The following is a 15,088-nucleotide window of genomic DNA, read 5'->3' as shown; positions in this document are numbered from 1 at the left end:
ATGATGTAATTTACTGAGAGTAAGCAATGTAAATATAACTAAATTATCAGAAAAACAAACAGCACATTTACTCACATGGAAAAACAATAATTTTTATTCAGTGTGAAATAAAATAATTATTGCTGATCAGTCTAGGAAACATCTATGCAAGTGCATTTATACATTATATGAAACTGCTACTACTTCAGTGCAAAGACAACATCAGTTTCTCTGTAAACTTCCCAGCCTGTTTTATTTTGCATGACAAAAGCAATCACCAATTTGAAATTTTGGAAAGATATATTTCTTAATTATGCTTTGCTTGATATAAACATATATAAAATGCAAAGTCTAGAAAATAAAACTTATAAAATCTGTTGTTTTACTGGCAACGGACATAATGAAACTGCAAAAATTATAACCTAGTCAGTGAATGTAATTTATAGACATATGTCATTATCTTTATCAATTGAAATCATGTACTACATTAAATTCTACTGGCAACAACACAACCAAAAAAGGAAAGTGAATGATGGCAAAAATGTAAGGAAAATACTCCAGACAGAATTTATAATGCTCTATAAGCAAAAACACTTAGACTTTGTCTATAATAATACCTATTATTGATGTATGGCAGTGACCATGGGCAAAACTTGTAAATAACCTCACAAGCCATTTTCTTCACCAGCAATACAGCAATCTAGTTTCCCGTAAGCATCTCAACTATTACTGAAAAATAGCCTCCTGGCATTTACAAACCAGTTGACTTCATACTTTAGTCCATGCATACATAATTAGATAGTTATATTTAAAATCAATATGCAATCCTTCAAAAGACATTATGCTTTTAAAACCTTAACTTTAAATTGATTTTTAACTATTTTATGTGCTTTAAAATTAACATGTAATTCAACCCCAGATACTCTGAGATGGTGTTAGTTGTTATATGAATGTGCTAAACTTTATCAGTGTAACAACATGAGGTTGGCACTCCTACAATTTCTAACACTATCATTAATTTTATACTGAATATAGAAGTACAATTTCACTTTGGTTTAATAAAAAGGTGAGCTTAGGATAATGCTGTGTTTTTACTAATTTAAGCTAGACTGGAGAAACAGACTTGGAGGATAAAATACATAAATGGCTATATCTTCAATACTGAATATTCTTGTAAGAGGGCTCTGCTAAAAGGTTATTTATCAAAGATTAACTTTACTTATATAGGCACGATTTTCTTATTAAAAATGTTACGACTCTAAGCCTTTGTGAAAGAAGGTGGAATATAAACACATACATGTACACGATTTGACTAGTAGGAGTTTCCAACAAAAAGCCTCCTAACTAGTAATTACTGAGTCACAATTCATCACAGTGCCATCCATGCTAACAAAATCCATACCAGGAGGGACATGTTTATATTATTAAGAGGGGTGAAACTCATGGACTCAGATAGAAATTATTCTCATAAAAATTACTCATTATTTACCATTTAAATAGCACTTTTGAGGATTATCAAAAACCTTGCTGTTGCCATGGTACTACTAAATTTATTGATTAATAATGTCCTACTTTATGTAGTTACTGTCTGCCCAATCTTGTTTTAAAAAGTAAACATTAACTCTTTAGCAATCTCAATGCCTTTAATGAAAAGTGACTGGACATCTGTTTTCATAACCTTAAATGTATTCCAGGAGGAAAAATTAACTTGATTTCTCTAAAAATGTTTATTAGGAATCCAAATGCCGACTCAGACTGTAATCAGCATTTAAGCAATAAGAATCTGTTGCCTTTAAAATGTGATGTCTCTGGAAGCATTTTAATGACAACCTCCTTTAACTCCAGGCTCTAAATTTATTCTAGTACATTCAACAAAATTTGGCTCATTTTAAATGGAAATTTGTTATATTCTTAAAAAATGTTTACTGGGATGGGTAGACACATTCCAAGACGTTAGGTTACCTGCTTAATGACTCTGTACCTGTAAACTCATTGAAAATCAGGCAGTTTGAAATAAGGATGTGAATGTGTAACTGCTGAACTGACATCTTCCTGTGGTCTATCTGATATTTCTTTTTTTTTTTTTGGAGACGGAGTCTTGCTCTGTCGCCCAGGCTGGAGTGCAGTGGCGCAATCTCGGCTCACTGCAAGCTCCGCCTCCCGGGTTCACACCATTCTCCTGCCTCAGCCTCTCTGAGTAGCTGGGACTACAGGCGCCCGCCACCACGCCCGGCTACTTTTTTGTATTTTTTAGTAGAGACGGGGTTTCACTGTGGTCTCGATCTCCTGACCTTGTGATTCGCCCGCCTCGGCCTCCCAAAGTGCTGGGATTACAAGCGTGAGCCACCGCGCCCGGCCTCTATCTGATATTTCTTAAGCTGTAGAAAAGAATGGTCTGTAGTGACCCTCCAGTTGATTGAATGTAAAATAGAAGAGTATGAAATGTGTTTTGTGAAGCAGAACTTTATGTCAGGTTAAAGCTAGACACATCTTCACTGAGTCTAAGCTCGTCAATTGCGCACCTAAAATTTTATGGGAAAGGATACTGCTTGATGCAGTCCACCAGCGGTCCATAACAGCAGTCGTTCACAATGCACTGCAGACAAATAAGAAAAGGGGTCTGGGGTGGGGCGACTACAAAAACTATTACAGTAAACAGTATCCTAAAAGCAGTAATTACTTTTCTTCCCCCACCACCCCCCAAAAAAGAAAGCTATCAAAAGGTGGTTCAGATTTAATCATAGAAAACAAAAATTGCATGCTTTTTATTCACTATAAAAGCAAGCTATTAAAAAGTGAAATGCTCTTCTCGCAAATATTGCATTGCCATTTATGGTGCACCCTGACCTCAGTGATAGTTTATGATGACAGTAATTAAATGAGGTTTAAAATCCTTTACTCTGCTAGGCAGATAACAGCACTGCCACTGAAAATAGACAGCTGTGATTAATACCTGATAGACCTGATTTGCTAGAACTCCATCTGGAATCTGAGAAGGGTCCCGTAGCATACTATTTATAACAGACTTGGAGGCTGTAAGAAGAAAAGAGATGAACTGTTAGCAGATAGTCAACATACTTTTAATGCAACATGAGGAGTGACATATACCTACATATACAGAAACCATGAAAACAAAAATATGACTGGCACTAATCGTTTTTTCCTTTTTCTATAATCTAACAGAAGCTTTTAATTAGACCATTTTGCCAAGTTTATAAGCCACACTGCCAGATTTGATGGTGACCTAATTTTTCCAAGGTAAATTAACAAGTACAGACCTAAAGCATATTCTCTATTGTAGATAAATAAGCTTCCGAAAAGCCCATTTGGGGTAAAAAAAAAATAATCAGAAAATATACCTTTTGCAGGTAGTTATTTTATAACCAGGCATATGTATATGAAGAGTTTAATGAAGACAGGTCGGATCTGAAGTCTTTGAATCTGACCTGTCTTCACTAAACTCTTCATATACATATGCTTCAATTATATCAATTAAAATGACTTTCAGCCATGAAAGAATCTTCTAATTCTAAACCTTTCCAAAATAATTCTCATCAACTGCCATAAAATCCTATCTCCATTCCACAAGTGAGGAAAGTAGGTAAAACTGACTGAATTGAGAGAATCTTAAATAAGGAAAATATATACAGAGAGAGAGACACACACACACAAGTTTTCCACCCAAAATATGCCTCAACTCGCAAATTAAGGTGAACCCCAAGGGAACTTCTATAGAAGAAGAGGGTGCACTAAGGGAGGCATCTGATGAAGGTGCTATAGCAAGTGATATCCTTTGGAAAGCAAGGTAGGAGATCCTGACCTCGGCTGCTCACTAGGCATGTGGCAGCCACAGTAGCCAGAATTCCTTTTAATGCATGGGAGAAGGGCAGGTCTCTAGGCTGAAGCTAAGTCAGGTGTTGCCTAGGCATCCATTATTTCAAGGCCTCCAGTGGAATTATTCACCACAATTTAGCAAAATGGCTTATGGTCTGATCCACACAAGCACAAATTAAAATGCATACTGTATAATTATTTAATTAATAAAATAAATATAGACCACAGATAAACATCATTCAAGTTCTGAGATAATTTCAGGTCTAACTTGTTTTAAGATTATGTTCTTTATCAAGCTCTATACTATAAGAACACTGATACATAAGATAAATGTTAGTGGCCAGGCACGGTGGCTCATGTCTGTAATCCCAGCACTTTGGGAGGCCGAGGCGGGTGGATCATCAGGTCAGGAGATCGAGACCATCCTGGCTAACACGGTGAAACCCCGTCTCTACTAAAAATACAAAAAATTAGCAGGGTATGGTGGTGGGCGCCTGTAGTCCCAGCTACTCGGGAGGCTTAGGCAGGAGAATGGCCTGAACCCAGGAGGCAGAGCTTGCAGTGAGCAGAGATCGAGCCACTGCACTCCAGCCTGGGCAACAGAGCGAGACTCCATCTCAAAAAAAAAAAAAAAAAAGAAAAGAAAAAATGTTAGTAAATACTATGGAAATAAATAAGGAAATTACATCTTATTCACTTAAGAATAGTATTGGGTCTGCAAAGAAAAAATGAAGTACAATTATTTTAATTACTGCCCACTCTTAGTCATATAACTGCATGCTTATAGCAACACTTATGTACTTAGCCATTTGTGAACATGTGTTTGCACTGCAGGTGAAAAGGCCATATGGAATCTCCAGAAGAGCATCACCCAGCTATCCTATCCAGCCCTATCTCTACAACTGGCTCTGCAACCTTGACAAGTTACATAGCTTCCCAAGTTTAATGCCCATTGCTATCTGTAGAAAGTGAAAATATTATTTAAGCTGACTACCTAAATAAAGTGTCATTGTGTGGTCTCTAGAGAAAACAGCTAAAGCAGTATTTTGCTAAGTTTAATAGTAACAAATCAAACTTAGGTATTTACTTCATATAAACCATAGGGTTGGACTCAATTATTTCTGAAAGCAATTACCGTTGATAAGTGGTACAAATATCGGGAATAGGAAACAATGAATCATCCTCTTATAAAAGAAAAGATTATAGCAGCAATAGTATTAAAAAAATAATGTGCCTGGTAAACTCAGTATTTCCAACCTAATTCTAAGGCCTGGCCAGTCAGAGGGGACCAAAGCAGTTGTCCATACCTTTCATCACCTTCTCGAGGGAACTCTCTCTGGCCTGCCACTCGAGTCACCACATGGCAATGGCAGACACATTCTTTTATGTTGTCCATAATGCCAGCAGAGGCTCAAGGAAATAGTAGCACCTTCTCTGTATGGACCCAGTCGTGGTACATTCCAACTCTGATACCCATGTGAGGAAGAGATCACTAATATTTAAGTGGCCATGACTAAAAATGCTATCCTATAAAAATTACAGATCTCATATCAAACTATATGCAAACTCCTGGCTAAAATAATAAAACAAAGGCTGTTTTTTTTAAAAAAGAAAAGGGACAATACTCTGTGACATAAGACAAGTGGGTCATTTATTTTCAGCCAAAAAAGGGAAATATCAAAAGAAAAAACAAACTGATGACATAATTTTCCTCACAATATAAATTTTAGAACAGTGGTATGCTTATCAGGATTAAGAATCATAGGCAATAAACTTTTTTTAAAAGGTCTGAACATGTTGAATAAACACTATTCAAATGAAAGGAAACTTGCCAGAGGAAGTCAGTTGTTTTAAATGGAATAACAGTAAAAATTATACATTGAGTCCACATTCATTTTAACCTCAACAAAATGTCTTTTCTCTTCTTGCAACCCACCATTTTTTAGAGCAACAGAGAAAGTTCTTCTAGGAAGTCACTGCCTGTGCTGCGGACCCAGGATGTATCTGCCAAACACACACAGCTCTTTCCACTCAGGCTTCATGAAAGTATGTTGGTGTCTCAAATCAAGCCAGAGAGTGTAAACCTACTTTTACACACATATTCTGAAGCTTAGGAACTGCCATCTCAAAGAAATGAATAATAACATCAACCAGATAAGTAAATGCGATTGGACAACCTTGTCATGGCCAGGGCTAAGAGGCCTCAAGAAAGCCTGTGTCTTTTATGGAAGCTGTTCCTAGACCACCTCTGGCCAATTTGCATCTGGCTTTTTAACCACACATGGACAGGATTCCTATTCTCCTCAACCTTTGGTAGAGGTATTCATTCTGTTGATTTCACACTTTGCCTCTGCCATTGCAGGATTACAACAAACAGGATTACAATTTTCTACAAAGTATGTATAAAGCAGGAATGTGTGAGTCACTGGAGCTAGATTCACAAGAATAGGAGAGACTTGGTACCTGTTAAAGCAATGCCTGGACTAAGGCATAATGCCTGAGATTATGAACTTTTTGTTGTGAAGTATTTTTAACATAAAGAACTAACATATAATAAACATCTGTGCACTCACCACCCTGACCTAACTTCTACATCTGCAATAAATTTGCTTTAGATAGTCTCATATTAATTTGTATAAGCTTTTTTTTTTTAAATTTCTCAGTCTTGCTAGAGGTTGGTTTTACTAATATTTTCATGAGACCAAATGTTGGCTCTGTCGATCCTCTTTACTGTACCATTTCTTCTAATTTCATTGAATTTATCCTTTTTCATCATTATTTCCTTGTTCCCACTTTGAGTTTGCCACATTACTCTTTTACTATTTTTATAAAATTCATTTTCAATTTTTTATTTTAAAATATACTTTTCAAGGCTATAATTTTTCCTCTAAATTTTGCTTTAGCTACATGCCACAATTTTATTGTCATTCATTTATAGTTTATACTTTCCATTATTTCATCTTTGACCCATACGTTATTTAAAAACATGGATTTCTGCTGTTTCTAATTTGTGATGTTTATATTAATATGGTTTGTTTTACTTTCTTTGTGTTTTTATATGTGATCAATTTTTGTTAATTTTTACATGTCTTAAAAAAACTGAAGTTCCTACTTTTGAGCTGCAAGGTTCAGATATGTCTAGTAGGTTAAGATTTTAATTGTATTATCCAAATCTTCTGTATCCTTGTTATTTTTTTTCAACTACACATGAAATAATCATCTACTACTACTGTGGAGTTGTCAGTTTCTCCTTATAATTCTGCCAGTGCTTGCTTTCTGTATTTGGAGACGATACTGTTGGGTGCCTGCACTCTCAGTTGTTATACACAGAATTCTTGGTAAATATGTCTTTTGGAAAAGTCAAGACTTTCTTTAACTCTAATAAAGGTTTTCTCTTAAATTTAATGTTACCTAGTGGTAATACTTCTGCAACACTTTTCTTTTGGATAGGATCTGCGTCTCTGACATATCTAGTGTTCCATTTCTTTTTATTGTTGTTATTAGTTTTTTATTTTCTAATGTTAATTTTTATTGTACTAATTTCCTCATTTCTTTACTTTGAACTTTATTGTGTCATTATGTCTTATGAGTGGTTCATAAATAGTATTTTGTTGGATTTTCTAAAATCAAATTTGAAAATCTATGCTTTTTTAAAATGTGAATTTAACCCATTTACATTCATTACAACTGATACATTCAGGCTTATTTTTACTCTCTTATTTTCTGTGTTCTACTAATCATTCTCTTTCCTTCTCCTCTTTCCCCCCTACCTTCTAGTTAATTAAGTTTTCTTTATTCCCCTATTACCCTTTATTCCTTTGGAAATAATACATGCTACATTGATTTCTCCTTCCCTCCCTCCCTCCCTTCCTTTTATTCTCTTGGAAATAATACATTCTACATTGATTTCTCCCTCCCTTCCTTTCCTCCCTTTCCTCCCTTTCCTTCCTTCCTTTTCTTCCTTCCCTCCCTCTCTCCCTCCCTCTCTGTCTCCCACCCTCCCTCTATCTTTCCTCCCTTTCCTCCCCTCCCTCCCTCCCTTCCTTCCGTGCCTCCCTCCCTCCCTCTCTCCCTCCCTGACTTCCTCTCTCTCTCTCCCTCCCTCCATCCTTCTGTCTGTCCCTCTGTCCCTCCCTTCTCTCTCTCTGTCTTTCTTTTTTGTATTTGTTTTAGTAGAGACGGGGTTTCACTATGTTGCCAGGCTGGTCTCGAACTCCTGGGCTCAAGTGATTCACCCGCCTTGGTCTCTGAAAGTGCTGAGATTACAAGCATGAGCTACTGTGCCTGGCCTCTATGATGATTTCTTTAGTAGTTCTCCCAAAGAACGTTTAAACTGAAACAATATCTAATCTTTATCAGTAACATCTTTGTTGTTTTACACATAAATAAATTGAAACACATTCACTCCAATCAGGAAGCCTCCCTCTAATACATCACTCAGCTAATGAGCTTCTCAAAGACTGTTACTTCAAAGTCTATCTGCTCTTTTTTCACACAATTCTATCAGCCTCCCATGTTATTGTGTCTGTTATTTTTGTTCAACAATCTTGTTTGTAATACAATTTCCCAATTAGTCCCTATGATGTTAAATTTTATGTGTCAACTTGACTGGGCGATGGGGTACCCAGATATTTGGTCAAACATCATTCTTTTCTTTTTTCGGCAGGGTCTTGCTCTGTTGCCTAGGATGGAGCGCAGTGGTGTGATCTCAATTTACTGTAGCCTCAACCTTCCGGGCTCAATATATCCTCCCACCTCAGTCTTCCTGGTAGCTGGGACTACAAGTGCAAGCCACCACACCCAGCTAATTTTTGTATTTTTTTTGTAGAGACAGGTTTCTCCATGAGGTCCTGAACTCTTGGGCTCAAGCAATCTACCTGCCTCGGCTTCCCAAAGTGCTGAAATTACAGGTATGTGTGACCTTGCCTGGTCCAAACATCATTTTGGGTGCATCTGTGAGGGTATTTCTGGATGACATTAAAATTTGAATGTAAACTGGGTAAAACAAATTGCCCTCCCTAATGTGGGTGGGCCTCATGCAATCCATTGAAGGACTGACTAGAACTAAAAGGCTGGGTAAAACAGAATGCTTTCTGCCTTGGAGCTGAAACATTAGTTTGCTTCCTGTCTGTGAACTCTAACTGAAACCTTGGCTCTTCCTGTGTCTCAAGCCTGCTGGCCTTCAGACTGGAACTACAACCACTGGCTCTTGTCATTCTCAGGCCTTTAGCCTGGGACTGGGACTACACTATCAGTTCTCCTGGGTCTCCAGCTTGCCAACTGTAACTCTTGAGGCTTATCAGACTCTATAATGGTATAAATCAATTACACACACACACACACACACACACACACACACACCCCTCCTATTGGTTCTGTTTCTCTGGAGAACTCTAAGAGTTGATTTCCGTTTTTTTAAACACTCAACGTTTATTTAAATTTATCAACACGTTTGCTGTATTTCCTTTTTCAGCATTGCTTCTTGAATCCCATTCTCTGCTTTTGGGTTCAATATCCTTGTTACTGAAGCATCTCATTTATTAGTTCTTTCATCTGAAATCCCTGAGCAGTAAAAATGTTTTAGTCTTGCCTTACGTAAAAATATCTGTACTTAGTTCTCACTCTTGAATAATAATAAAATATAGTATACAATTATAGGCTAAGGGTCATTTTAATTCAACTCTGGAGATTCTACTGTCTCTTGGGATCTATCGTTACTTATAAGAACTCTAATGTCAGTCTAAAACTAATCCCTATATATGCAATTTGTCTTTTTATCTCTGATTACTTTTAATATTTTATTTGACATTCAATGGTTTCCTCACTGTGTGCCTAGATGTGGCTATTTGTATTTAGTCTGCTTGGAATTAGTCGTTTCATGAAGCTAAGAATATATGCCTTTAACCAATTTGAAAAATTCTGAGTCATTACAGCTTTGTCCTCTATTCTCTCCTCTGAAACTCATATTAGACATCTGTTAGAAGATCTTATTCTATCCTCTATGTCTCCTACTCTCACAAAGTGTTTGTATTTCCCCTCTCTTCATCCTTGTGTCATATTAAGGATGCTTTCCTTAGAGTCATCCTAGAATTCACTAAATTTTCTTGTAATCTAATTCTTCTAATTTTCTCCTAATCTTTTTGTCTAATATATCACTCAGCTAATGAGCTTCTCAATGACTGTTATTTCATTTCTGTATTTTATTTTTTAAAAATCTGCTTTCGTACAAAATTCTGTACCTTTATTTACTCAGTTATTTTTATTTATTCAGTTTAAACATATATGCAAATATATAAAATGTTTAGACTTATTTTATACTTTGTCTTATAGTTTACAGTGTCATTTCCTTATCTCTAGTTCATGGTATTCTATTTTTCTTTCTTTCTCTTTCTCTGTCCACTTCTCCATGGTAACTGGTCTCCTCCATTGGCTTGTAAATTTTTATTGGCAGCTTATTTTCAGCAAGAATTGTTTGACCTGCACCGTAGAATTAACCATGACAATGTAGTTTCATGTTTAGTTTTGCAAAGACCAGTTTTATTGTTAATTTCTTTGCTTGGCCTTTCTGCAGTAAACAGGAGCATAAATTTGGACGCGAACCCACAAATAGTGCTGACTTATTTCTAATTTCTATTTGTTCTCTCAATACTCCACAAACCAAGGCCACATCCACCAAGCAAGCTTCCTTGCCATTTTCTCCAAGAAAGTACAGTTTTTCTAGTCCTTTTTATATGGTTTGAGCTATACACGGAAGCTCAATTCTAGCTCTTAGTTGCGTATCTGTCCCTTTGGGAAGTTCAAAACCCAAGCCCAGCCCCTCGTGTCTATATCTGAAGTTAGCAATTTCTGTAGATCATTCTGAATATAGGTTCTTTCTCCATTTCTGATACCCAAAGATTTTACTTCTCTTGTTTATACCTGGTCACATATCTTTTAAAGTTTTAAAAATTTTGTCTATCATTTCTATCTTTTTCATGGAAATATGGCCCATCAACAAAAGCTCGCTCTGCCATGTTGTTGAAATTTTTGAAGGCCCTTTAGTAATAAGTTCAGGGGAATACTTATTTACTTTTTTGTTTGTTAACTTTTTTTAGAGCCAGAGTTATAAAACTATATTTAAAGAGATCCTTCTAAGAAGTTGGACTCCCAAACAATAGAAAGAAGGGCAAGTGACAGGCATACGGAGAGGACGGGGAGTGGAATCACCTAAACTACTACTAAGGACCTCCCTACTGTTATGGCATCTGGGAGGCCAGGGGAAAGGGAGAATGGTCATTGGTGGCTACAAAATACATTGTTATCCTGATTGCTTCAACAGCCGCCATGATGTCTCAGGCCAAAGCACTGTGCTAATCATCAAGCTTGGGAAAGAAGACAACTTGTTTCTGTGGATGTGAGAATCAGTTCTGTTAGATTCTCAAATATAACCCTCCGTTTTTTGGGTAGAGTGCTTTAAACAATTTCTCAACATGCTCATTATTTGGCAATTTGGCCTTGGCTCAGTGGAGACAATTTGCTCTTCCTGTGGTCTCCACTGGGGTGCATCACCTGGGTGCTGAAGGATTCACTTTGGTGGCGGCTCACTTGCATGTCTGCCATGTGGGTGAGGGGCCCTGGCTTCCTGACACAAGACTTAGAGAAGTAAGACTTCTCTAAGGTCTGTTTGGGCTTCTCCTTGAAAAGGTTGGTGGGTTCCAAAAGCAAGCATCCCAAGATAATGATGAAGAAGTTTAAGGCCTCTTATGATCTAGACTTGAAAGTTATATAACAGGACCACTATTTTTATTTACATCTTCCTCAGAAGAAGAAAAATATGTCTTCCTTAAAAAAGGTAAACTAGGAAAGACATTCAGAATAACACTTTCAAACAAAGAGGCAGTAAGGATAAGCGGTTATGAGCAGAGTCTAGAATCAGACAGACTTGGTTCGAGGCCTGACTCTTCTACCTACTAGTCACGTTATCTTAACAAGTTAACGTTGACACCTCTCGGTATCCTTGTTTGTAAAACAGAGTAACATTGGTGCTTACCTTGCAGGGCTGTTGTGAAGATGAAATAAAATAACACGCTGTTATGCACTTGGGCTGTCTGAGACTTGGGATATTATAGTTGACTTCATGAAATGTTTATAAAGTCAGGGCCCTGTTCTTTTCAAGTATATACTGCCATAGGCTTGAGAGACAGCCAGAAGTCAATCTATTCAACAGGCAAAATTTGCCAATGCCAGATTGATTCTCCCATCATACATACCCACTCCCCCACCCCAGCCCATACACATATACACACTCTTTTGTGGCACTCAGTGCACAATCCACTACTAAAACTGGGTTTGAGAAAGAACTAGGTAGAAGTCCTTTCTACTTCTGTGTGTATTAGGTGAATGTGTTGTCACTCTTGGAAGGTTTGTTATTTAAGTCTTGTCTATAACCACATAATAGAAGAATTTTCCCCCAGCTAAGGGCATTTCAAGCATTAGCAACCAAGCAAGTAAAGACTTTCCCAAGAATAACTAATATCACATCCATTTTTATAGCTCTTGTTTTCCTTAGCATGAGGTCAGAGAAGTAGCCAGCTACTGCTAGAAGAAACTGAGGCAAACAAGCAGGTGAAACATCTGTGCTCTCAAGACCCCGAAAGTCCTGCCTACTGCAAAGAATGCCTTTTGATTAGGCTGCACTTGAACTAAAACAAAAACAAGACTGTATATAGTTGGGATCCCTAATCTAAGATCTCAAATAGGTTTAAGCAAGATAGGGGAACTAGTATGGACTGACTGTGTACTGGATGGCAGCAGTCAGAGAGAAGAAAGGATGTGTGAAGGAAGGACAGACATAGGGATAAAGATGAGAAGGAAAATTCATGCACAGTCAGAGCTGTGGTTTGAGAGCCTAGTTCTCTCCCCACTTAAAACACACACACACAAACAGACTCTGCAGTTGAACAGCTGGATGGATATGGAAACTGCTGCTGGCAATACTCCCAAGGTACACCAGGAGCTTTGCCTCTTCATGTGGGTGCTCCAGGGGCTGAGTTCCAAGACAGCAAAGCCTAAATACCAATTAGTATTTCATCTTTTCTTCCAACGCTGGTTTAACGCCTTTGGATATCACGGCCACTAAGGTCCCAAGCTACATCTCCAGAGGGGTTGACCTGCCAGTGTCTTTCCTGAACAATTTCCGTATTGCCAGTGGCCTGCAGGAGTCTACTTGCCCTTGCAGTTGGAACTACTCCTCAAGAATTCTAAGCACTAGCCCACTGGCTCTCCCACTGCATAAAAGTGAAATCTAAAGCAGTTTGATCCCATTTGACAGTCTGAATAAGAAATATCTTTTAACATTAGGGAATCCTATAGGGACAAATTAAATTATTCTCTCTAACTAGCACATAATCATGTAAGAAATAACTTAGACTAGAGCTATCAAATATAAAAGTATTATGTAAGGACAAGAGGAAGATATCTCCAAAGCATGAGTGTTCAGACTGATCAGAACCTTGTCTCAGGCAACTTGCAGCCTTATAGCCACTATATGCCACCAACCCTTATCCAACAAACATACATTCAACAAACATTGATGAAGCACCTGGTTAATGCTATGAATATACTTAATTCTTCTCCACACCCACACACACCTATCTTCCAAATCTGGAATTTTTTTTCCTGACTTTCCTTTGGCTAAAACTTTGAAGCCTGGTTCAATGTTTACCTCCTCCATTAAAGCCTTCTCTTATTTTTTTCCAATCCACTTGCCTTCCTCTCCCTCATATTGCGGAATGGAGAGAACTCATATTGTGTATCGATCATTGGGCACTTGATTAAATGTCACTTTGTCAACAGATGACAAGAGATTGATCAGGATGCTGAAATTTTAAATCATGCCACATTAAAAAGGTGTCAATATTTTCTTAATATTGTCTTTAAATATCTGGGGGTTTTCACATGGAAGAAGATTGAGGCTCATCATGTGGTCACCCCTAAGAAGATAAGAAAGAAATCTCACAAGTTTATTATTGGTGGTGAGGCTACAAGGTTTCAGATTTCAAGCTTGGATTTATGTGGCCCTTATTTAGTCTACACAGATGATTCTTAACCTTTTCGTTTATTCATTAGGACCCACCTCAGAAGACTTCTTATTTTTTCTTAATTGCTCCCCCCATGAAATTTTAATGCCACAGATACGCTGCATATCTGTTTACACAATCTCACCCCCTTTGAGAATGCCTGGTTCACATGGAGGATTAAGGAACTGTTTTTGTCAGGGTATTTGGCAAGCTGCTTAAAAGCAGAAATGCTTATTTGTTACCACTCCAAAGCTGCTTTGCACAAAATAGCTACTCAACAAATTGCTGAATAAATACATTTATGAACACACTGCCAAAGGAAAGAGAAGACTACTCTTTCTCATAGGATACAATGGATCTTTAGGTAAACCATGAAAACATCTAATGACTCATCTCCCAAAGAGGACTGCCTATCACTGGCATAGGTATGGAAGTGACCTTACTAGCACACATTTTTGTTGTTGTTGTTAACAGTTATATAGTACTTTTATAAGTAGTTTAAACTTACGGTAAGAGATTCTATGGTACTATATCCTCCCTCCTAGATTTTCCTCCAATTCATATATTAGCAATTAAAGTTTCAAGCTAGTGCTCCGTGTAGAGCAAATATAGGGCCACATAATGAAGGGAAGCCCTCTTCTGGGCTCACTGGGGCCCAACATGAGAGGTGAGACACAGGTAAAGCGAAAACTCCCATTCAAGATCAGAGGAGAAGGTTCATGGCAGCAAAGACCTACCGAAATTTACTGGGGTATCCAGAAAGCCTGACGAGATCAAATGTCTTATAGTCTATGAAAAGAAAGAAAACTGGATGCTTCTAAAGGTGATACCACAGTGGCTACTGGTATGACCAAGTCTGTATTATTCAATGAGACAAGGGCAAGTCTCTGCTTTGCAAGCTGATGACTTCAAGAAGCCTCTCTAATAATTCCCTCTGGTAGCTTGCTCATTTATGTCTCCTGTGTTTCCAGTTGCTGGCAAAGGCCCATACAACATCATGGTGTCTGCCTCAGTGCATAATTAGAAAGCAGTTAATTCTAAGTCATTAAAAATGTTGCCCAGGATTGGAAGTATTCAAGGAAAGAGGGCACAAAAGTGTGTTCTTTTTCGGCAGGTTCCCGTATCTAATGCGAAAGAACAACCTAAACTTTATATCTTAAATTGTAGGAGAGGGATAGGTAGGTAAGCAGAGGCGAAATTTCAAGGCATGTTAAACG

General features: G+C 37.6%; 1 protein-coding gene across 5 annotated transcripts in view; it reads right to left on the bottom strand.

The window, feature by feature from the left end:
- Nucleotides 1-15,088, bottom strand: part of CDIN1 (CDAN1 interacting nuclease 1) — a 232,304-nt gene that overhangs the window by 117,329 nt on the left and 99,887 nt on the right. For all 5 annotated transcript variants that reach the window (XM_055278631.2, XM_055278629.2, XM_055278632.2 and 2 more), the window contains 2 exons: nt 2,933-3,012; nt 2,526-2,575 (listed from right to left, as the gene is read on the bottom strand). In XM_055278631.2, the coding sequence (XP_055134606.1) occupies nt 2,526-2,575; nt 2,933-3,012 (130 nt within the window). The remainder of the gene's footprint in view (nt 1-2,525; nt 2,576-2,932; nt 3,013-15,088) is intronic.

Source organism: Symphalangus syndactylus, chromosome 5, assembly GCF_028878055.3.
Source record: "Symphalangus syndactylus isolate Jambi chromosome 5, NHGRI_mSymSyn1-v2.1_pri, whole genome shotgun sequence".
NCBI classification, from domain to species: Eukaryota; Metazoa; Chordata; class Mammalia; order Primates; family Hylobatidae; genus Symphalangus; species Symphalangus syndactylus.
This window is presented reverse-complemented; position numbering and strand designations above follow the sequence as displayed.